Source organism: Geotrypetes seraphini, chromosome 1 (genome assembly GCF_902459505.1).
Source record: "Geotrypetes seraphini chromosome 1, aGeoSer1.1, whole genome shotgun sequence".
Lineage (NCBI taxonomy): Eukaryota > Metazoa > Chordata > Amphibia > Gymnophiona > Dermophiidae > Geotrypetes > Geotrypetes seraphini.
Window position 1 is genome coordinate 72,250,077 of NC_047084.1, and position 24,156 is coordinate 72,274,232.

The 24,156-nt window shown below is 46.4% G+C and overlaps 1 protein-coding gene across 5 annotated transcripts in view; it reads left to right on the top strand.

Moving 5' to 3' along the window:
- The window catches only part of AMACR (alpha-methylacyl-CoA racemase), a 59,407-nt gene that overhangs the window by 14,579 nt on the left and 20,672 nt on the right, over positions 1–24,156 (top strand). For all 5 annotated transcript variants that reach the window (XM_033933144.1, XM_033933155.1, XM_033933170.1 and 2 more), the window contains exon 4: positions 13,291–13,451. In XM_033933144.1, coding sequence (XP_033789035.1) covers positions 13,291–13,451 — 161 coding nt within the window. The remainder of the gene's footprint in view (positions 1–13,290; positions 13,452–24,156) is intronic.

Consider the following 24,156-nt stretch of genomic DNA (forward strand, 5'->3'; position numbering starts at 1 on the left):
AATACTCGAAACCGAGGTCGCCCTCCAGGGAGCACCCGACGGCCCCGGACCTACCCGCCATGATGGGGGTTCCGGTCTTCCAGGACCTGCTCCGAGCGCTGATTGCCTCGGAGCTGTCCGGGGCTCTCGCACACCTGCAGCCGGCTTCGGCCTCGACTGCTCCGGCGGCCTCGGCCTCGGTCCCCTCGGCTTCGGCCCCCGGGGTTCTCCCGGTCTCGACCCCGACCTTGCCCTCGACCTCGGCCTCGGTTGACCAACCTGAGCGGAGCGTGCGGCCTCGGGACAAGGTGCGTCGGGTTAGGAGGATCTCTTCTTCTTCCTCTTCCTCGAGGTCCTCCCGGGGCTCCTCGCCCTCGGGCCGGCCTCGGGCGAGGCGTCGGCCGAGGAAGCCCAAGCGTTCTCGGGGTTCTCCTCGGAGACGCGGTCGCTCCTCGCCGACCGGGGGTGAGACGTTGCGGGTCTCGGAGCTCCGCCTCGACAACCCGAGGCTTTTCCGTTCCTCCGAGGGCAGGGGTTTGAGAGGCTCCTCGCCGAGACGGAGGGGGCGTGCCTCGGTGCCTCGTACCCCGGGGACTTCTCCCAAGGGCTCCTCGGGGAATAGGCGATCCCCGACCCCTTCAAGGTCCCTGGATGTGGCCTCCTGGGGTTCGAGGTCTAGTAGGGAGCCTCAGTATTCCCGTGAGGTTTCCCCCTCCTTTTTGGCGGCATGGGCTTCCCGAACTCCTTCCCCGCCTTCCAGGCCCTCCTCATTTTCCAGATTTGTGCAGGATATGGCACGTGCTTTGGACCTGGACTTACTCGCGGGTTCTCAATATACGAAGGAGTTTTTGGAGGAGCAAGACTTGCCCACTCCCCAGAGAGAAACTCCTCGGCTGCCTCTCAATAAGGTCCTCCACCAGACCTTCCTGAGAAATTTGGAATCCCCTCTTACAGTCACAGCGGTGCCGTCTAAGATGGAGTCCAAGTACCGGACCATCCCATGTAAGGGCTTCGAGAAGACACAACTGTCTCACCAGTCGTTACTTGTCGAGTCGGCGCTGAAGAAATCGCAGCCCTCGAGGGTTTCGGCGGCAGCCCCTCCCGGACGGGAAGGGCGGACCCTGGACAAGTTTGGTCGCCACCTCTATTCCAATTCATTGATGGCTACCAGGGTCCTCAATTATGCCTTTACATTTTCCTCCTATCTTCGATGCATGGTGAAAGACTTGCCCCGTTATCATGGGGTCATGCCAGATTCCCATAAGGAGGGGTTTGCTACTTTCATGGCCAATTTGTCTCAATTGCGTCTGTACCTGTTCCACGCTGTTTACGACGCATTTGAACTGGCCTCGAGGGTCTCCGCCTTTGCGGTGGCGATGCGCCGGCTGGCATGGCTCCATACGGTTGATATGGACTCGAACTTGCAGGAGCGTCTGGCCAATCTACCGAGTGTGGGCTCAGAATTGTTTGATGAGTCCCTGGAGGCGGCGACCAAACGTCTGTCGGAACAGGAGCGCTCCATTGCCTCCTTGGTCCGTCCTAAACCTCGGGCCCTGCCGCAGAAGCCATTTAGACCTCCCCCGCAGCGATACCCGCAAAAGTCCACGCCGGCTTGCTCTAGGCCTCCGCCCCGGCGCCCCCCGCAACAGGGTAGAGCGGGCCAACCAAAACCTCAGGCGTAGGGGGCGTTCAAGCCGGCGCCGTCTTTTTGACGTGATGTGCGGATGGGGGCGGGCCCCCTCCGCACTCTCGCCGGACCCCCTTCCCATCGGGGGTCGGCTGCGGGCCTTTCATGCGGCCTGGACCGGGATCACCTCAGATGCTTGGGTGCTTCGGATCATCTCCGAGGGCTACTCGCTAAATTTCTTAGCCACGCCGCCGGAACATCCGCCGGGGGCTTCTCCGTGCAATCGAGCCCAGCTTCCTCTACTCCTCGCGGAAGCCAGGGCCTTGTTGAGCCTTCGGGCGGTGGAGCGGGTACCCCCCGACCAGCGGGGCCGGGGGTTTTACTCCCTTTACTTTTTACTCCCGTTACTTTTTGGTCCCAAAGAAGACCGGGGACTTACGCCCCATTTTGGACCTCCTGAAGCTCAACAAGTTCCTGGTCCGGGAGAAGTTCCGTATGTTGTCGCTTCCGGTTTTATACCCTCTTTTGGAGGAAGGGGACTGGATGTGCTCCCTGGACTTGAAGGAAGCATATACTCATGTTCCGGTGCATCCCGCCTTCCGCAAGTTCCTACGGTTTCAGGTGGGGGAGTTGCACCTTCAATATCGGGTCCTCCCCTTCGGATTGGCTTCGTCCCCTCGAGTCTTCACGAAGTGTATGGTGGTAGTCGCTGCAGCCCTGAGATCTCGGGGGCTACAGGTCTTTCCCTACCTGGACGATTGGCTGATCAAGGCATCGACCAGAGAGGGGGTTATTTCAGCGACCCAACAGACTATCATCTTCCTTCAACGTCTGGGGTTCGAAGTGAACTTTCCCAAGTCTCAATTGTGCCCGACTCAATCCCTTCAGTTTATCGGAGCCGTGCTGGACACGGTTCGCCTCCGTTCGTTCCTCCCCTCCCCTCGGTTGGAGGCCCTGCTTCGATTGAGTCGCCAGGTTTCGCTGAGGCCTGTAGTATCGGCTCAGCACATGATGATTCTTCTGGGCCACATGGCATCGACGGTCCACGTTACTCCGTTCGCCCGCTTGCATCTGAGGCTTCCTCAGTGGACCTTGGCCTCGCAGTGGCGTCAGGATCGCGACTCAGTCTCTTGTCCTATAACGGTGACTCCTTCTTTGAGACGCTCGCTCCGTTGGTGGACCAACTCTTCCAATCTTTTCGGGGGTTTGCTCTTTCTCGTTCCTCCGCATCGCAAGGTCCTGACCATCTCGACAGTCTGCGGACTCAGGGTCTATGGTCGGCAGAGGACCGTCTTTGTCACATCAATGTGTTGGAGCTTCGTGCCATTTTTCTGGCTGCTCGAGCGTTCTGCCACATGCTGCACGATCAGGTAGTCCTCGTGCGGACGGACAACCAGGTGGCGATGTATTATGTGAACAAGCAGGGGGGAACGGGCTCTTGGTCCCTGTGCCGGGAAGCCCTGCGTCTTTGGGAATGGGCGGTCTCCCAGAACATCTTCCTACGTGCGGTTTACATTCAGGGAGAGAGAAACTGTCTGGCAGACAAACTCAGTCGTCTTCTCCAGCCGCACGAGTGGTCGCTGAACTCCCGGGTTCTGCGCGAGGTCTTCGACCGCTGGGGAACTCCTCAGGTGGATCTGTTTGCCTCCCCGGAGACTCGCAAACTGCCCCTCTATTGTTCTCGGATGTACTCCCGGGACCGTCTCGAGGCCGATGCCTTCCTCCTCGACTGGGAGGGGAGGTTCCTTTATGCGTTCCCTCCTTTTCCTCTGATCTTGAGGACGCTGGTACATCTCAAATCGGTCAGAGCCACTATGATTCTCATTGCGCCTCGTTGGCCGCGGCAGCACTGGTTCTCCCTGCTCCTGCAACTCAGTGTCAGGGAGCCTCTGCTTCTGCCTGTTTTTCCCTCTCTGCTGTCTCAGAGTCGGGGTTCGCTGTTACATCCCAATCTTCAGTCGTTACATCTGACCGCTTGGTCCTTTTCCCCTTGACTTCAGTTCCTGTTTCTCAGTCTGTGAGGGAGATTTTGGAAGCCTCGCACAAGGTCCTCGACTAGGCTTTGTTATTCCCAGAAGTGGACCAGATTTTCATCCTGGTGTTCCTCGAACAATCTGGACCCGATTTCAGTTCCAGTGTCTTCGGTGCTGGAATATTTGTTGCATCTGTCTAGATCTGGACTAAAGACGACTTCCATTCGGGTGCATCTCAGAGCCATTGCGGCGTTCCATCGGCATCTCGAGGGTCGGTCTCTTTCTCTTCATCCTCTGGTAACTCGTTTCATGAGGGGTCTCGTGAATGTTCATCCTCCTCTGAAACCTCCTCCTGTAGTTTGGGATCTTAATGTGGTCTTAGCTCAACTGATGAAGCCTCCTTTTGAGCCTATCGACAAATCTCATCTTAAGTTTCTCACTTGGAAGGTGGTCTTTTTGCTTGCGCTCACGGCCGCTCGTCGGATTAGTGAGCTGCAGGCTCTGGTTGCGGAATCAACCTTTTACGGTGTTTCATCATGACAAGGTGGTTCTTCGCACACATCCTAAATTTTTGCCTAAAGTTGTGTCTGATTTCCACCTCAATCAGTCCATTGTTCTTCCGGTGTTTTTTCCAAAGCCCCACTCTCATCCTGGTGAGGCGGCGCTTCACACGCTTGACTGTAAGAGGGTGTTGGCCTTTTATCTCCAACGTACCAAGTCTCATCGGAAGGTTCCTCAATTGTTTTTGTCCTTTGATCCTAATCGGTTGGGACGTCCTGTTTCCAAGCGCACCTTGTCCAACTGGTTGGCTGCTTGTATTTCTTTTTTGCTACGCTCAGGCTGGTCTCACGCTCCATGGTCGAGTCACGGGGTATAAGGTCCGGGCTATGGCAGCTTCTGTTGCTTTCCTCCGGTCTACTCCTGTGGAGGACATATGTAAAGCTGCCACTTGGTCTTCGGTTCATACGTTCACCTCCCACTACTGTCTGGACACTTTGTCCAGAAGCGACAGCCGGTTTGGCCAGTCGGTGTTACGTAACCTGTTTTCCTAAATTGCCATCCTCCCACCTGCCCTTTTTTGGTTGGCTTGGAGGTCACCCACATGTGAGAATATCATGCCTGCTTGTCCTGGGATAAAGCACAGTTACTTACCGTAACAGGTGTTATCCAGGGACAGCAGGCATATATTCTCACAACCCGCCCTCCTCCCCGGGGATGGCTTCTTTGCTAGTTATGGAACTGAGGACCACGAGGTGGGGATGCGCCCTCTAGTGGGCAAGAAGGCATGCACATGCGTGGTGCAGCATAGCAAACTTGAAACTTCAATCAAGTTTGCTTGAAAAGCTGTCCGCGCTGGGGCTCCTTAGATGACGTCACCCACATGTGAGAATATATGCCTGCTGTCCCTGGATAACACCTGTTACGGTAAGTAACTGTGCTTTATGGACAAAGCTTTTTTTCTTTGCAAAATTGCAAGCTTAGAAAATCAAAATAGGAGTTTAAATTTAAGGCTTTTGAATTTTCCTATGCCTAAATTTAAAACTCTGAGAGATATTTTCAGATATTTTTTGATTTCTACTTTGAAAATTCCAGAGGTGAATTTACCTCCCTTACAAAAGATTTATCATCTGAAAAGGACACTAAAAGAAATGAATGCAACTTCAGAAGAGCGAGGAATATCGGCGGTCTTGGAGTCATCAGATATTGAATTGTCATGACATGCTACATTAATAGTTTCTCTGGTATGACATCAGGACAAGGACTTGATTTTGAGGCTCTATTATAATTTAAAGCAAGTTTATTACTTAGGAGAAAAAAAACAACCCAATTTTTCCTGACGTTTCCAAATGGACTCAGTTAAGAAGAAAAGAATTTCTAACATATCATGGCAAAGTAACCTCTTTAGGTGCTTTTTTTCAATTAAGGTTTCCCTGTAAGTGTTTCATATTGTACTATGATCCAGACCAGCTTTGTTTCTTCTTCGAAGGGAAAGGGATTTCTTTTACACCCCAATGAAAACCAGAATAATTCAAGTCAGTAGTTAAAGTCAGAGGGCTCCTTTTACAAAGGTGCGTTAGGGCCTTAAGGCGTGGAATAGCGTGCAGTAAAATGCCACGCACACTAGCCACTACCACCTCATCTATGTCAGGTAGCGCGCGCTAAAAACGCTAGCGCACCTTTCTAAAAGGAGCCCAAAGTTTTGCTCTAATTTCATTTGAATAATTGTATTAATCTCTTTTCCTGGTTAGAGTTTCTTTCTTGCCTCTTCTCTCCTGTTTGAGGACTATGAATCAAGTTGTGTTAGTTTTCTTATTGATTTAAATTAAAATCCAATTGGTCATTGGTTGTATTAGCTTTCTTTATTGCCTGTTAAGCACAATATTTGGACTTAATTGAAACTTAAATAATAAAAATTAATGACAATGCACTAATTTTGACATTAGTGCATGGTCATTAAAATTAGCACGAGTCCTTACCCTCTCCTATTTTGTAGGTGATAAGGGCCCTGTGTGCTAACTGATTCACGATGTCCCGCATACTTTCTGCCCAGGATTCTTTTTTTTGCATGCGCTGTATGTGTGCAAAGTGCACATTTTCACCATAGGATGCCAGAGCGTGTCCCAGATTAAGCCTTTTTAACCTGTTGTAAGCACACACTGCTTACCGCAGCTTAGTAAAAAGGCCCCTAAGGGAGGATTATACTCTATGTATGCAAATGTTTTATTATGAATTTAATTGTAATGAATATCTCTTTGTATCATATTATTGTATATTTATTTGATTCCTTCAATAAAATGTTATAAATTAAATTCAATAATTCCTTCCTCCTAGATCAGGAAATGTACATAGAGTTACCCCTAAAAACACTTCATTTATATGTTGAAAGTAAAGTCTTAAGACAGTATTTCTGTCAGGTTCCAGTGGAAATATGACTAGCTGATGTAGAATGGTATAAAACTGCTTTTTGCAGTGCAAATTGGACCCACATAGCTGTGAAATGGCTTTTTAGAGGCCTCTCCTAGGTATCCAAAGCCTTAACCTAGGGCCTTATTATCTGCCATGTTTATATTGCATGGTCTCTGTCCTCCTTATCAGTTAGTAACTCAGGGAGAGAAAAACATTCCTTTGTTGCAGAAGACTCCATATATTACACTGTCCAGGCTCTGCTCATGTGCAGGTCCAGTCCCACCTCGGCTGAGCTGAGCAGGAGTATTGTCCATGTGTTCGCATGTGATTGGTCTTCATGGCCAGGCCTTGTCCCACTTGAGCTGTTCAGGGGTATAACTACAATATACACTAGTATTCTAGAGAGAGAACTTCTTTGGAGCTTTTTTATCTACTTTCTTTTCTGTGGCTTTTTTTGTCTGATATTCCATATCTGCACCGTGGAGACTTAGTCACAGTCTCTGCAGGCCAGACCCTTTGTTACCTCTTCTCCATGCGCGGGAGGTTAGAGACTGTCATGAATACTATCCTTTTGAAACCAAAAGCTCTGTGAGCTGATCATTATGTTGCTGGCGTCATATTAAAAATATCTTATCGTATCCTATTTTCTTGGTGAATACATGAGTTTGTAGTCTATGCGCATTTGTCATCTAAGAAATACAAAAGAACCTACAGGTGCAATCTAGATCAAATGGCGTAGTTATTGGAATATTTTCTGGATAGCAATGTGCAGATTTGAAAGCTGTGAATGTAATTGTTAGGGCATAGGGCGGCGAGCAAATGTCGGGGCGGAATTGTCGGCGCGCCAATGTTCTGCGCGCATTTGAAGGGTCACCATTTATTAACACAATATAAACAAGTTTCGGATTTAAAAGCGCTGATTCACATTCTAACAGAGACTGACCTCCTCCAGGCAAGGCTGGATCCTGCCAGCGAGCAAACTGATAATGAAAAAGAACGAAAGATTTTATTTACCGTTTTATATTTATTTAAGACATTTTTAATCCGCCTTTATCCAAGGCGGCTGACAGTATCACATACACATTTCTGGATTTGAAGATCTTAAAAATCACATACCTCAGCTAAAATCATAAGGTTATAAATTACATTCTAACCGCTCATCCACATTACTTCAATAAAGCAGCACAAATTTGATAACCTGCAAAAAAGATGATAGTCAGAAGATAAAGTATTAACTTAAGAATCAGGATATTAGCTTAAAAACTTGAACAAACAGATGGGTCTTAAGCAACTTTCTAAATTGCAGGAGCGGACTGCTGGGCACGATGGACCACTGGTCTGACCCAGCAGCGTCAATTCTTATGTACCAGACAATGCATTCCACATACCTGATTGTTTATACAGTATAGTTAATAAATGTGCAAAATGCAACAAACAGGACACTTCTGAATTATTTAGTTATTTGAATCTGAAAAAGCAAACAAAATGCTGCAGAGAAAGACAGCTTTAGACCTCCAGAGCACTGTGTTAAGGAAAAAACAGATAAGACTGACACAATGACCTGTGTGTCAGCAATGTAGACAGGTAAGACGCCTGTAAATGTGCAGCCAGTGGCATAGTCGGAGAATTGGGTTCCAGGGCGGTGGCGCACAGCATCGCCATACTGTGCGTCCCCCGTCCCCCCCCCACTCTTCCCTGTCGGTTGGGCACCACCCCCCCCTGCGTACCTATTAAAATGTTCGCCGGCGTGAGCAGCGTCTTCCCACCTGCTGCTTGTGCCCATGGCGGCTCCTTTCTAGCGTCTTGTCCTGGCCCCATGACCAGGAAGTGACCTCAGAAGGGAGTAGGCACTGGCGTGAGCAGCAAGTGGAAGACGCTGCTCGCGCCGGAGAACATTTAAAGAGGTATACAGGAGGGCAGAGAGGAGGAGAGGCACTGGCACCCTCTGTGAAGACATTGCCTGATGCAGTCTGCCTCCCCCAACCTTTTCCACACCACTGTGTGTAACAGGATGGTTCTGTAGCTTTGACTGAAATTTAAAGGTATGAATTTAAAAATTAGCCTGACAGAAAATAACAGTATAGAATTATTTTCTGTAGTTTAATACCATAGGGGGAAAAAACACATTAGAAAATGTAGAAATTTTCTCACAGCTTAGGGAAACTGAAGGAGTCTCTAATGCAGAAATAATGCCATTGATAAGAAAGCTAAAAGCTGTGGTGTTAGCATTAGAATGCCAGGAAGAGGGAGAAGGAATACAGGTCACTGCTCTCCTTGTAGACCAACAGACCATACCGTATATTCTCGAATATAAACCCAGATTTTTGGACCAAAAAAATGGTCCAAAAATGCGGGTCTCGGTTTATATTAGTCTTCCCCCTCCACTGCTGCAGCAACCCCTCTGAACAGGCACACATTTGCTGCCGCAATCAGTTTATATCTGCGCCCACTCCCTCACAGGAACATCAGCTAGTGCTCCCTCCCTCCCAAGCAAGAGTAACTCCTGCCTCCCCTGCCCCAAGCCCCACCAGAACATTAGCTTCTGCTCTCTCCCAAGCCAGAGAAACACCCGCACCCCCACCTGCGCACCACCAGAACGTCAGCTAGCCCTCCTTCCCTCCCTAGCAAGCGAGACTGCCATCTCCCCAGGCCTGCTGCGATCTCCTGGTGGTCTAGTGGCAAATTGGGACAGGAGCATTCCCACTCACTCCTGCCCATTCTTCCTCCACAATAAAAATGGCCGCCGGGACTTCCAGCAGTAATCTCCCGTTACAACTGGTTCCAGCCAGTTTAGCATGCATGTATTTTAGCGGCAGATTATCAAAACGGCTTACCGTGGTCTTTTCCGAACTTTACAGCAGTCTCTGATTCTACCATGCAAATGGGCTCATCAGTATTTAAACGAGCACTCTGGACCATTCTTCATCATCACCGAGTGATTCTCCAAGTGTGGCATCATCCAAGTGTGGCGACCAAAAATTACAACTGGTCTAGGGGTGCCAGTACTGTGAAAAGCACATCTCTGGCGTTTGGCTCATGAAAAAAAATTACATGATACACATAAATTATAGTCTTTTTGTTGTTGTTGGGGGGGGGGGGTGGACAAAAGCACGCTTCTTGAGCACACGTATTATAGCCATGTCTTATGTGTTTCTGGCTGTGGTTCATGATAAAATTTGACATTAAAAACAAATGACAAGATTTACATGAATTATAGTAGTTTGGGAGGAGAAAAGGCGCGTCTTGTTGAAAGCCAATGTTGCATCTCCCCTCTCTACAAACTCGCACATTATTTATTTATTTCGATTTCTATCCCGTTCTCCCAGAAGCTCAACAGGTTACAAGTGGACATTCACAATCGTTTGAAAGCAGACTAGTCATGACAACAAATAGGATACATTAGGCAATAACAGAGCTTATTCTAGAGACCAGACTGGAGACATTCACGTAGGATTTGGTAGATACCTTTAACATGATGCCAGCAGCAAAATCAGCTCTCACTGCTTCAGTTTTCAGATGGACAGTATTCATGGCAGCTTCTAACCTCCCATGCACGGGGAATGGACAGCAAAGGGTCTGGCCTGCAGAGACTGTGACTATCTCCACAGTGCCGTGTTCAGTCCAAGTGGGTCAGGGCCTGGCCAGGATGAGCAATCACATATGTAAACATGAGCAATACTCCTGATTGCCCAGCCTAGGTGGGGCTGGACCTGCCCATGAGTAGAACCTGGCCATGGTAACATACACAGTCTTCTGCATGTACACAGAAAAAAAATGAATCTCTTTACAGCTACTACTACTACTAATTATTTCTGATTTGCCTCACAACAAAGCTTTTGGTTTGGATGGTTTTTCCAACAAATTTCACACATGCTTCACTTGCTGAAGTTAATGAACTCCCTTATTCTTGGCTGCTAGGCGAGGGAGTGGGACTGCAGAAGCCAAATGCGAATAGGGTTGAAGGAATGGTAGACCCTGGTCGATTTTCAGAGGGTTGTGTCCATGAGGAGCTAGCTAAATTAAAGGTAGATAATGCGATGGGGCCGGATGGTGTACATCTGAGGGTGCTGAAGGAACTTAGGGAAGTTCTGGTGGCTCCGCTGACTGACCTTTTCAATGCTTCTCTAGAGTTGGGAGTGGTACTAGAGGACTGGAAAAGGGCGGATATGGTCCCTCTACACAAAAGTGGAAGTAAGGAAGAAGTAGGGAATTACATGCTGGTAAGTCTGACTTCTGTGGTAAGCAAATTAATGGAAATGTTTGAATCTAAAACGGATAATGGTGAAGTTTCTGGAATCCGGTGGATTATAGGACTGGAGGCAACATAGATTCAGTAGAGGTAGGTCTTGTCAGACAAATCTGATCAATTTCTTTGAATGGGTGACCAGAGAATTGGATATAAGGAGTGCGCTAGATGTGGTGTATTTAGGTTTTAGCAAAGCCTTTGACATTGTTCCACACAGACATCTAATAAATAAACTGAGTGCCCTCGGGATGGGACCCAAAGTGACAGGCTGGGTCAAGAACTGGTTGAGTGGAAAATGACAGAACGTAGTGATTAATGGAGATCGCTCTGAGAAAAGGGATGTTACCAGTGGTGTGCCTCAAGGTTCTGTTCTTGGACCTGTTCTTTTTAACATTTTTATAAGCTATATTGCTGAAGGGCTGTCAGGTAAGGTTTGCATCTTTGCAGATGATACCAAAATCTGCAATAGAGTAGACACCCCGGATGGTGTGAATAACATGACGAAAGACTTAGCGAAGCTTGAAGAATGGTCTGAAATTTGGAAGCTAAAATTTATTGCTAAGAAATGCAAGGTCATGCATTTGAGCTGCAAAAACCCAAAGGAATGGTACAGTTTAGAGGGCGAAGAACTTATGTGCACGACAGAAGAACGGGATTTGGGTGTGATTGTATGTGATGATCTTAAGGTGGCCAAACAGGTTAAAAAGGTGATGGCAAAAGCTAGAAGGATGCTAGGGTGCATAGGAAGAGGTATGGCCAGTAGGAAAAAGGAGATATTGATGCCCCTGTATAAGACTCTGGTGAGACCTCATTTAGAATATTGTCTACAATTCTGGAGACAGTACCTTCAAAAAGATAAATACCTGCATGACGTAAATATGCATGAGTCAAGTCTCTTTCATTTGAAAGGAAGCTCTGGAATGAGAGGGTATAGGATGAAGTTAAAAGGTGATAAGACTCGGGAGTAATCTAAGGAAATACTTTTTTAGAAAAAGGGTGGTAGATATGTGAAACAGTCTCCTGGAGGAAGTGGTGGAGACAGACTGTCTGAATTCAAGAAGACGTGAGATAGACATGTGGGATCTCTTAGAGAGAAGAAGAGATTATGGTTACTGCGGATGGGTAGACTAGATGGGCCATTTGGCTCGGCCCAAAGTTAGAACACCTGCCCACCCTCTTCGCACTGCCCTCAGGCACTGCCTTACACCTTGAGTTCTCAAGCAAGGTCCTTGGCATCATTATCGATTCCTCTCTCTCTCTCAACGACCACCTCAACTCCTTGACAAAATCATGCTTTTTCAGCCTCCACATGCTAAGGAAAGCAAGACCCTTCTTCCGCCAAAAACATTTCGCCGTCCTTGTCCAATCCATCATCCTCTCCAAACTTGACTATTGTAATGCCATTTACCTATGCTTAACAAAAAAAGCCTCCAAAGACTCCAGCTTATTCAGAACACGGCAGCCAAGCTGAGTTTTGCAAAACGTAAATCTGACCACGTCTCCCCACTCCTGGCCAATCTTCATTGGCTCCCAGTAATTTCCAGAGTCCAATTCAAATGCTCTTGCCTGGCTTTTAAGATTATTCACGGCATCCTTCCTTCCCTAATCCCACTTTCTTTCAACTCCTCGTGCCCTGACTCCACCAGGACTGCCCATAAATTAAAACTATCCTTCCCCTCCCTACATGGTATTCTCCACGCAGGTAAACTGGGAAAATCACTTCTTTTCAAAATCTGGAATGACCTTACTATCCCGCTGCGGAACCTGAGCTCCCTCCATTTATTCCGCAGGCAACTAAAAACCTGGCTCTTCTCTAACTTGTAATTTCTTTTCCCTTACTCTTCCACTCGATTTATAAACTTATGTAAACCTTTTCCTACCCTTTCTCGTTTTTAAGTTCTTGTAAACCGTGCCGAGCTCTACTTCTGTGGAGATGATGCGGTATATAAACTTAAGGTTTAGTTTAGTTTAGTTTATCTACCATCATGTTTCTATATTAGTGCTGACTTATTAAATTCAAATCTATCATTCACAAGTCCATATTTCATAATTCAGTGAACATCCTGGGACAGTTTTGGATTCAATGTCCTGATGGTCACTGAGAGTAGGGATGTTGATGTCCTGACAGTTGGAGTCAGGGCAGGGGGAGTAGTGTCAAGATGTTACAGACAATATCCCAAATGGCCCTGGCAAGTAGAAACAGGCCCCAGGCAGCTTCACAAAAAAACAGTTAATATATCAGAGAGCAGTGACTGAGGAGGTCCCATGTGGCAGTGATAAGCAGGAAACTATACACATGAGTAGAGGTAGTATTTTTAAAAAGGTTCTTGGGTTAATCTAAGCTAAAGAGATGTCTCCGTGCAGGCTCTGCCAGATGTCTTGCTTATCTGTGAAGACTTTATATCCCCCTGTCTGCAAAGGATGCCTAAGTGCCTTGGTTTTCAGTTTTTTATCTTTATATTGCCATTAGCCTTATATTAAAGGTGCTGATGTAGAATTGCTAAAGTGCAGTGTTCTCCTCTGTAGGTGTTGTACTCAGTATGTTTATGTCTTTCCAGGCTTACTATCGAACCTCGGCAGGAAGAATGAAAACCCTTATGCACCACTGAATCTTGTAGCTGATTTTGCTGGCGGTGGTCTTATATGTGCTTTAGGCATTGCTATGGCTCTCTTTGAGCGTGCAAAGTCTAACAAAGGGCAAGTCATTGATGCAAGTATGGTAAGTAGCCTTTTCAAAAGTGAGTCCTTTCCTATGCAATACAATTTCTCTTTCTCACTTGAGTAAAATTTATAAGTTGCTCATGGATTAAATTATTTATCATCTATTTAATGGCTCCAAGCGATGTGCATATTGGATGTAATTATGTATCTTTCCCTGATTTACAAGCGGAAAAGGACTAGATCCATAACAGTGGTATTACAAGACTGCTAGGGGTTGAAAGGCGACATTTTGAACTTGCATTCACTCAGCTGCTTCTCCTTATCTCTCTTCACTTATATCCCCTTATGATCACCCCCCCCCCCCCCATGAGCACTGCTCAGCTGATAAGTCCTTCCTATCTGTGTCCTTCTCTTTGGCTGCCAACTCCAGACTCCATACCTTCTGCCTTGCTGTGAGCAAGCTACCCGAATCCCTACGGCAGGCTTTGTCTCTGGCAGCGTTCAAGGCCCAGTTAAAAGTCCACCTCTTTGAGAGTGCTTTCGACTCCAAACTCTCACCTTGGGTTCTGCATCCCTAACCCTATATGTCTGTCTGTCCAAGTTAGATTGTAAGCTCTTCTGAGCAGGTACTGTCTATAAATGTCAGAATGTATAGCACTGGGTACACCTTTCAGCACTATATAAATGATAAGTAGGAGGAGGAAGAGGAGGAGTAGCACTGGTAGAATGGGTAGGGGTGGCACATGATCACTCCTGTCTTGTAGCAGTAGACACCATGGATTGATGGGATTGGCTCAGGCAGAGCTTAATTTGTAGGGGAATAGCCTGGAACACAGTTCCATCATTTTAATTTTTAGACTCAAATGCAGCACCAGTATTCTACACTATGCCCTCCTTCCAAGCAGTCTGAAGGGAAGAGGAGGGGAGGTGGTGAACCTAAAGAAGAGAAGAGAACACTATTCCCTAATCCAGCTTCTCTTTTCCTGTTGCTTCTGGCCCACCCAAGCCTCTCCCGGCCTTTTATAGTCTACTAAGTCCTGTTTATGGTTCTGAGTAGATTACAAACAGGAAGATTAGATCACATACTGTATCTAGGAGGAGAATGTGGTGTAGTGGTTAGAGCTACAGCCTGAGCACCCTGAGGCTGTGGGTTCAAACCCGAGCTGTTCCTTCTGACCATGGGCAAGTCACTTAATCCTTCACTGCCTCACTGGATAGACTGTGAGCTTGCCGGGACAGATCGGAAAAATGCTTGAGTACCTTATTTGTAACCCATTCTGAGCTTCTTTGGGAGAACATGTTAAAATCAAATCAAATAAATATGGTAATACAAGATATAAGACATACTAATATCAAACCTATTGTTATCTCCATAGAAAAACTGTTCAAAAAGCAGACTCTTATCTCACTAGCAGTGGCGTACCAAGGGGGAGGCGTGGGGGGCGGTCCGCCCCGGGTGCCAAGCCCTGAGGGGGTGCTCTCGGTCCGGTCCGGTTCCCCCCCCCCCTGCGCCGGGTGTCGCATCTGGAAACAGCCTGCAGCAAGATCGCGATGCCAGCGATCTTTGCCTGCTTCGGCTGTTTCCTCCGCCACGGTCCCGCCCCTCCTCTGACGTCAGAGGAGGGGCGGGACCGCGGCGGAGGAAACAGCCGAAGCAAGCAAAGATCACTGGCATCGCGATCTTGCTGCAGGCTGTTTCAAATGAAGCGGGGAGGCTGGGGGAATGTGCAGTGATTCGTGGTGGTGGTGGGGCCGAGCGGTCCTTCGAGGTAGTGGGGGGGGCAGCAGGCCTTCAGGGTGGGGCGGGCAGGCAGACCTTGTGGAGGGGAGGAGACAGGCCTTCAGGGGGACAGGCCTTCATGGAGAACAGGCAGGCAAGCCTTCAAAGGGGGGGACAAGCCTTCGGGGGGATGACAGGCTGTCGGGGGGGGTGCAGGCCGTCGGGGGGGGACACGCCTTCCAGGGAGGGCACAGGCCTTCAAGGGGGGACAGGCCTTCCAGGGTGGGGACAGGCCGTCGGGGGGGTGCAGGCCTTTGATGGGGGCAGGCCTTCAAGGGGGGGACAGGCCTTCAAGGAGAACAGGCAGGCAGGCCTTCAAGGGGGGGACAGGCCTTCGGGGGGGGGTGCAGGCCTTCGGGGGAGGTGCAGGCCTTCAAGGGGGGGCAGGCCTTCAGGGGGAACAGGTAGGCAGGTCTTCAAGGGGGGGACAGGCCTTCGAGGGTGGTGTAGGCCTTCGGGGGGGTGCAGGCCTTCGGGGGGGGTTCAGGCCTTCAAGGGGGGGTTCAGGCCTTCAAGGGGGGGCAGGCCTTCAGGGGGGGTGCAGGCCTTCAAGGTGGGGACAGGCCTTCAGGGGGGGCAGGCCTTCAAGGAGGTACAGGCCTTCAGGAGTGGGATGCAGACCTTTAAGGGGGGGACAGGCCTTCAGGGGAGGGGGGGCCCTGGTTTAGAAGTACACGGAGGGAAGGGGGAGGGGTTCAAAGAGACGTGCATATGCCGGACTTTAGGTGGGAAGAAATAATGGGTCTGAAAATAGAGGAGAGAGAGAGAGATGATGGACATGGGTTTTAGGGAGGGAAGGAACAGAAAGGGAGAGAAGTTGGACACAAGGGATGGTGTAGAGGGGGGGTGGGATAGAGATACTGGTTAGGAGGGTAGTTGGGAAAAGAAAGGGAGAGATGGTGGACCCTGGGGTGGTGGGGAAGGAGGGAGAGCTGCTGGATGAAAGGGTAGTTAAGAAAAGGTGGATCTGTGGAGGGAGACAAAAAAAAAGGAAAGATGCCAGACATCTGGGGGAGGGAAGGGAAACAGAAGGGGAGGACAGAGATGGCAGATGGATGGTTAGCACGGAGAAAGAAGAAAGAAGGAGACCCTGGCAAGCAAGTTATCAGAAGACAACCAGAGCCTTGGACCAATAAGATTTGAAAAATAACCAGACAACAAAAGGTAGAAAAACTAATTTTATTTTTTGTTTTGTGATTACAATATGTTAGATTTGAAATGTGTATCCTGCCAGAGCTGGTGTTAGACCGCAAACGTGAGCTAGGATTTAACAGAGAGAGGAAAAGTCCTTTTTGTTTCTTTATTTTATTTACACCACAGCGCCAGTGTGGTTAGGAGAAGCCAAAGGGGGGTGAAAAAGCTATAAAATAAACCCACCAGGATGTTTAAAAAAAACACCCAATTGGGCAGGAAAATCGAATCGATAAACCAATTTAATAGGCTGAATCGAATCGAAATTTTTATTCCTGAATCTGGCAGCACTAGTTTGCACTACTGTCTTAGACTTTAGGACCTGGGATTGGGGAGAGATGGCATCCTCAGTACTTTATAATGCAAGTGAAACGAGGATTTGGTCAGATTTTTGAAGGGTCTGCAGAAGAAAAATATTGTATAGGCCGGGGACATGAGACAGCAGGAAATGGGAACCTTTCTTCCTTCTATTTTTGTGAATGGAAAGGCTGAGGATGTCAGAGAGTTCAGTTAAAATATGTGCTTTATAAGAAAATATAATAATGTGTTTTATAAAGTTTACAGCATTGCTGGCCTACCCGGTGAGGTGTTCCTAGTGGTGGTGGTGGTGGCAGCGTGTCAATGTGTTGAGAGGAAGAGGTGTTCTGGGAAATTCTGCTGAGCAAACTCCGGGCCCATTTCCACCCCCCAGTTAGTCCACTCCACTCAACTGGTTCACACACTGAGTGGGTCTTTGGGTGTTGTTCCTAGGTAGTTGTTTTGGGATCTCTTCCAGTGGTTTGTCAGTATCTCCTTCTGGTCCAAGGAAGGAAACTTTGTTAACCTTAGCACTGACCTTCAGAATATGTTTGTAACAGCGCTGCTTGTGTGGCATTAGTCTATGTAGTGATCGAAAGAAAAAACCAGACCTTTACACATTTTTGCACTATATGGTGGGTGTATGAGGAGATTCACATTTCCTGCACAGCTAAGTCCGTGTGAAGTTACCTTGTGCTGTATTTGACATCTAGCAAAGTCTCTGTTTGGAAGGAAAGATCTCAGCTTAAAAATGAAGTGGCCAGAATTTATGGTAAAAGCAGATAGCGTAGCTGGTTTTAAGAAAGGTTTGGACAAATTCCTGGAGGAAAAGTCCATAGTCTGTTATTAAGACATGGGTGAAACATCTGCTTGCCCTGGATCGGTAGCATGGAATGTTGCTACTCTTTGGGTTTTGACCAGGTACTAGTGACCTGGATTGGCTTCCATGAGAATGGGTTACTGGGCATGATGGACCATTGGTCTGACCCAGTTAGGCTATTCTTATGTTATGTTCTCATCTGTAGGGGCCTTTGTTTTCACTTCTTATTTTAATGTATTTTTTTTCTGAGAACTTATCAGTGTTTTTTATAATGGGAACAAAAATGGAAGAGAATTAATGTGTGTGGAATGGGGGGGTAACTAATTTCTTCAGCTAAATAATTCAATCCACCTCAACCAGACATAGGAGAACTCACGCACCATGCACACACCCTCCAACCAAAAACGTCAAAAGAAAAAAACAGTTCGACAACCTCCTAGTCATTTGAGCTGCAACACTCGACCCCCAACTCTACAACCTGTTGACCTCGACCACAGACTACAAAATCTTCAAAAAGAAATAAAAACCCTTCTATTCAAAAAACACATAAAACCGAACTAACACAATCAGAACTGTCCCAAGCATCACCTGCAACTACTCCATATGTACTTCTGATGTCATGACAATTCAGACATAATTTATGTTATGTTATGGTATGTTTGGAATAATGGTTACATATATGAGGTTCAATAAAATGAAATTTTCACTGCCTGTTTCTATTATGACCATTTATTCAGTTTCATGGTTATTACAAAAAATATTTTTTTACATGGGGGGGTGGGGGTGTCAAAAAATGATGGGCCCCGGGTGCCACATACCCTAGGTACGCCACTGCTCACTAGGTAGAGTAGACCAAGCAGTAGCAGTTTGATAAAGAGGAAAACAGTTTCACAGATAAAATGCTTCTAGGATTTGTAAAGGATAAAACCATAGAATTGCATGTTAGGTCCATCAGTTGACTGCTTGCCTACAGATAATTCTAAGCATAGACTTCAGCACTGTGCCATAAATGATATTGGGCAGGAAAGTTTGTGGAGAACGCTGGTTTATAAGGGGAGCCAATACAGTAGAACAAAAAAAGGGATTATATTTTTGTAAGAGAAAAGATTAACCTTTTCCTGTCGTAATAAATTTTACGTTATGCTGGTTCCAATCGTAATTATTTTAGCAAAGTTTTGTATTATTCACCGTTATCATTTACTGCTATTGTAAACATAATGTAAATAAGTCATAAGTCTGTAAATTCAAATATTTTGTGTTCCTGGCTCTTTATTAGTCCGTACAGACTGTTTATCCATGATGGCAACGACATTTTTGGAATGTCCCGTCATCCGGGACACACGATAGGAAAAGGTTAAACAAACTGTTGCATTCTTTAAGGTCTTCAGTCTTTTCCATAGCTATTTGGAAATGCCCAGATAGAGGATATTTGTCTAGTTTGTGCAAAATCAGGGATTGAAACTTATCTTGTTGAATATATTTATGGATTCTTCTCAATTTTCTCAGGGTCTAGAAACAGCTTTATACCAAATGATTGATTTGGGATTCTATTGTTAGGTTATAATCTATTGTAATTCCTGGGTGGGGGGTATGTTTGGGAGAGACTAATGGTCCAGAGGAGTCTGGTAAGAGGAGGTGGTAGGGAAGCTTGGACTGCAACCACTCGGTGGGAGAAGACACATTAAGATGCGTCTTTGGGAGTGAAGGGGTCTCTGCTGGGAGTGGCGGGGAGGTGGAGGAAGTTTGTACAAAAAATGCACTGGCCTCTTTAGAAAGGCTTCCCATGAGCATCAGGCCACATATTAGCAGCCTCATGTTTCCAGGGAGCAGAATAGAACAGTGCAAGGTTTATTTCAGGTTATGCTATATACTGTGGGATTTACTAACCTGCAGTAAGTACTGAGTTACTACAGGTAACTGACTCACAGTAAACTAAACAGTGATAAAATGCAATATTCTACCATAGTCTTGTAACTAGCCTCCTTCGTATTCATTCAGCATCCTCTTGTACAACAAATCAGTCATACTGCAAATTTTCAGCTATGAATATTGCCAGAAGCTGTGGCTATGGCAGTCCTCTGAAGCAGTGAAAATGAAAGTTGGACCCAAGTTGGGATTACAGTGCTCCAGAAGATAAATGGCTCTGTCTTTTGTTATAACTGAGCATGCCTACTAAATGTTAAGTGTGATTTAAATAGCAAGAGTTGTAAGAATTTTAGCTTGCATAGATTGCATTGGTGCTAGGTATGACAACAGTTTATTTACATAAAATATATTTTAAAAGATTGGATTTTTCAATAACAAGTTTTTTTTCCTCCACAAGGTGATTTTCAGATAGTGATTGGATTTTAAGTAATAGGTTTTTTCCTAAGATGTTTTGAAGCACAACGGTCTTTATCACTAAAAAAGAAAAGAAAGGGGGACCAACGATTTGAAATGATTGAGCTTGACCAGCTGTTTAAAAGCACTACTAAAATGCTTAATTTTATGAAGGATCATCTTTTGAAGTTGAGACATAGTTGCTAATTCTATTGATTCCTTCTTGTACAATCCCACTTTATTCTGGGACTAGTGGGTTAATTCCGTCTACCCAGCAGGGACTTTGTAGGAAGCCTCATATTCCAGAGACTTAAACTCCACCCTTTTCATCTCAGGATCAGTTAGTCGTAAAGCACCCAGGAACATCTGTAGAGTACGGGGACACTCCCTGACAAGTCTAATCTGCTCATATCAAGAAATGCAAAACAGCAATAATTTAAACATACCGTATTTTTCGCTCCATAAGACGTACTTTTTCCACCCCCAAAAAGGGGGTGGAAATGTAAGTGCGTCTTATGAAACGAAGATACAGATTTAAGCCCGCTGCTGCCGCCGCTGTATAGTTTAAGCCCTTCCGCCTCATATTTTTTTAAAAAACCCCACCACTGCTGCAACTTTAATCCCACATGCCAGCCCGCTTGCTCACTGCCGTCATACCTGGTGGTCTAGCGAATTTCCTGGCCAGAAGCTCAGAGATCAAGAGCAAAACCCTCTGCACTCCTGCCTGGGCCTGCGCCAATCTCCGAATGACTACAGTCAGCTCTTGTGGGACTTTCGATACTCGTGAGAACTGACTGCAGCCATTCAGAGATCAGTGCGGGCCCAGGCAGGAGTGCAAAAGACTTGCTCCTGATCTCTGCGCTTCTGGCCTGTGCGCCGCTGGCTGGGAAAGATGGGAGGAATTAAAAAAGGTACCGAGGGGGGATGATTAGAAAAGGTACTGGGGAGTACGTGGGGGATGATTTGTGGTACTGGGGGGCATGTGGTATTGGGGGATAATTTAAGATACTGGGGGCAAGTGGGGGTGTGGGAGATGATTTAAGGTACTGGGGGCATGTGGGGGTATGGGGATGATTTAAGGTACATGGTGGATGATTTAAGGTACTGGGGCACGTGGGGGTATGGGGGATGATTTAAGGTACATGGGGGTATGGGGAGATGATTTAAGGTACTGGGGGCATGGGGGGATGATTTAAGTTACTGGGGTGTGTGGGGCCTGCCTGCCTGTCACTAGGCCTGCCTGCTCTGTGCCCTGCCCCGACCTACCATTAGACCACCAGAGGGGGGGCAGGGTACAGAGCCAGGGAGGGGGGACAGGATGCAGAGCCTGGCAGGGAGAATTTGTTTCAGAATGTTTTTTTTCTTGTTTTCCTCTAAATCTAAGGTGCGTCTTATGGTCAGCTATGTCTTATGGAACGAAAAATACGGTAATTGGACCAGGACAGTAAATATAAACCAGAATGACAAGAAGCAGTGCTAGAAGGAAATATAGCTTGCCCTGTTAGAAGGAAGGTGGGGCTGGGCACTCTAATTAGGGACCCCCAAAACCAAGTGCCAAACCCCTTCTTCAGCACATTTGTAAAGGCTGGTTAGGAAACAGAAATCCAGCTTACTAGTACTTGGAAAGGCAGACAATTGGCGAATCAGCAAAGCAATGGGGCGGGTTCCCAGAATAAAGTGAGGATTTACAAGAAAGAAGATTAGCAAAGGGAAGAACCTAATCTTTCATTTTGGATTACACATGGCATTGAATTGGAGAAAATATATTTTTTTTTTCATAATATGTAATGTTTACTTTTTATATGATCCTAGATGGGCTTGTTTGAATGTCATTTTTTTAAGTAATGATAAAATGGTGAATTTTGTTAGTTGCTATGGACAGTGAATTATAAAACTACCTCTAATAGTAGGGCTGTGAGCAATTAAAAATTTTAATCTCGAGATTAAAGGCAGAGCATGACCAGCAGTCCTTGGGGGGAGGGGGATATACACATGCATTTCCTCTCCCTCCTCCCTACATTAGGTATCATACCTTTGCTGGAAGGGATACCGAAGCCCTGCCAGTTGAAGAAATCCTCTGTCCAAGCTGCCTCCTTCCTCCTTGTGCTGCTTCAAGAGTAAGGAAGTCATCCAGGTGCCTCTAGCTGCCAATGCCATACATGAACGGAGCATATTTGGGGAGTGCAAGTGTCAATTGCTGGAGGCACATTGTTGACTTACCTCCTTCCTCCTTATGCTGCCCAAAAGTGAGTAACTCAGACAGTAGATTTATTTGGCTGATGGGGCTTCAGTTACTCCACCAGCCATTGATCAGGTACTGCAGCTTTGGAGGGGGCACAGTTCTCCCAGGGTGCCCTCCCCCTCCCCCACTATATGCCTTTCTCTCCCCAGGTTTAACTCACACACTCTCTCTCTCCCCCTTCCCTCAGGTCCAACGCTCTTTTTCTTCCTTCCTTCTACCCTCTCCACCCCAGGCCCATTTTCTCTCTCTCTCTCTTCTCCCAGGGCATCTCTCCCTATTCCCCCTTCTTTCCTTTTCCTCTTGTCCCTGCCCTATTTCTCTTATTTCCTTCTCTCCCTCCCCCAGCATACCTGATTGGGGCTTACTGTCCCCCATACGCACACCACACCTGCCTTTGAAGAAAGTCTTCAGCCCTGCAGCACCAGAGGCATGCACCAGGTCTTTCCCTCTAACTTAGCTCACCCCTTCTGAAATCAGGAAGTTACTTCAGAAGAGGCGCGCCAGATTGAAGGGAAATGCCTGGTGCAGGCTGGAAGGCAGCCTTTCTGTATGGCTAATGTTGCAGAACCAAGACTGTCTTGAAAGGTATGCAGGGTGCTGTGGGGAGGAAAGAGTAAGCTATATTGGGTCCAGGAGGGGGTGGGGAGAAGGAGAGGCAGAAAGTGGGCTATATGCAATTAATTATTATTAATCATTATTAATAAGTAATGCATTAATCATGATTAGCATGCAGCCCTACCTAATATACAGACTGTGTATATAATAAAACATATAGGCAAATGAACAACAGTCAGTAAATAACATAGTACATTATTTCTAAAAGCTTCATTCCTTCCTGTACAATATTTCCAGGTCCAATGCGTTCTGTCTGAGCATACCACCAAAACCCCTCATGAGTCTTCTGCTGAAAGATCTCTCATCAAAATTCAGTTGTGCATCTTAATCTTTCTTTAGCATTCTCACTAGACTATATGTTAAATGAAAAAAGCAACCAAAAAGAACCCAAAATTTCCACAGTAAAATGGTAAAGCCAAAAAGCAAAAAGGAACTGCGGAAAAGTTGTTCTTGTGCAGTCATGTATTGAGTCAATCAAATGTTGCAATAATACATTCAAAGAGCAAAATCCACATATGTATGAGGTGGTATGGATCCAACACGGTCTGTGTTTTGACTAGACCGTTTTCTTCAGGGGTCCAAGGAGGTGAACAAATGTGGATATTGCCTAAATAGATGGAACCAACTAGTTTGAGAGCAACACAGGAAAAAAAATCCTCAGGCAGCCACAATGGCAAGAAATATGTTAAATGCATAAATCCCACTTCAGACCTTTGGGGCACATCCCTTTTGATGTAGGTAATTGTTTAGTTCTACTGTCTTAGCCAGTTTGCAATTGACAGAAAGGCATGACCTCCTATCCCATAACTCTTTTAATTTCGTAAGGAGTCTCTCATGAAGAACTTTGTCAGATATGTTCTCAAAATCCAAATACGGTAAAACCTTGGATTGCAAGTAACTTGGTTTGCAAGTGTTTTGCAAGACAAGCAAAACATTTTATTCAATTTTAACTTGATATACAAGCAATGTCTTGCAATACAAGTACATACAGTATACACACATCACAACTGAGCTGATGGTTCTTCTCTCTCTGACACTTCAAGAGTGTAGTGACTGTTCTAAACAAGCAAAGTCTTGCAAAACGAGTACATACAGTTGACATGCGTCACATCATCACAACTGAGCCAATAGTTCTTCTCTCTCTGATGCTGTAGTGTAGTGACTGTTTTAAATGAGCGAGGTCTTGCAATACAAGTACGTGTAGTATTTTGTATTAAAGGTTTTGGGTTGTGAAACGAATCGTCTGAGTTTCCATTATTTCCTATGGGGAAATTCGCTTTGATGTACGAGTGCTTTGGATTACAAGCATGCTTCTGGAACGAATTATGTTCGTAAACCAAGGTTTTACTGTATCAAGCAGCTAGCTGTTATCCACTTGTTTTTCTAAATCTCCCCCCACCCCCAAAAAAAATTTACTAAATTGTAAAGGCAAGACTTGACTTTGCTAAATTTATGCTGACTCATTTCTTTCTATTAAGCCATGTCTGCCTATGTAATCA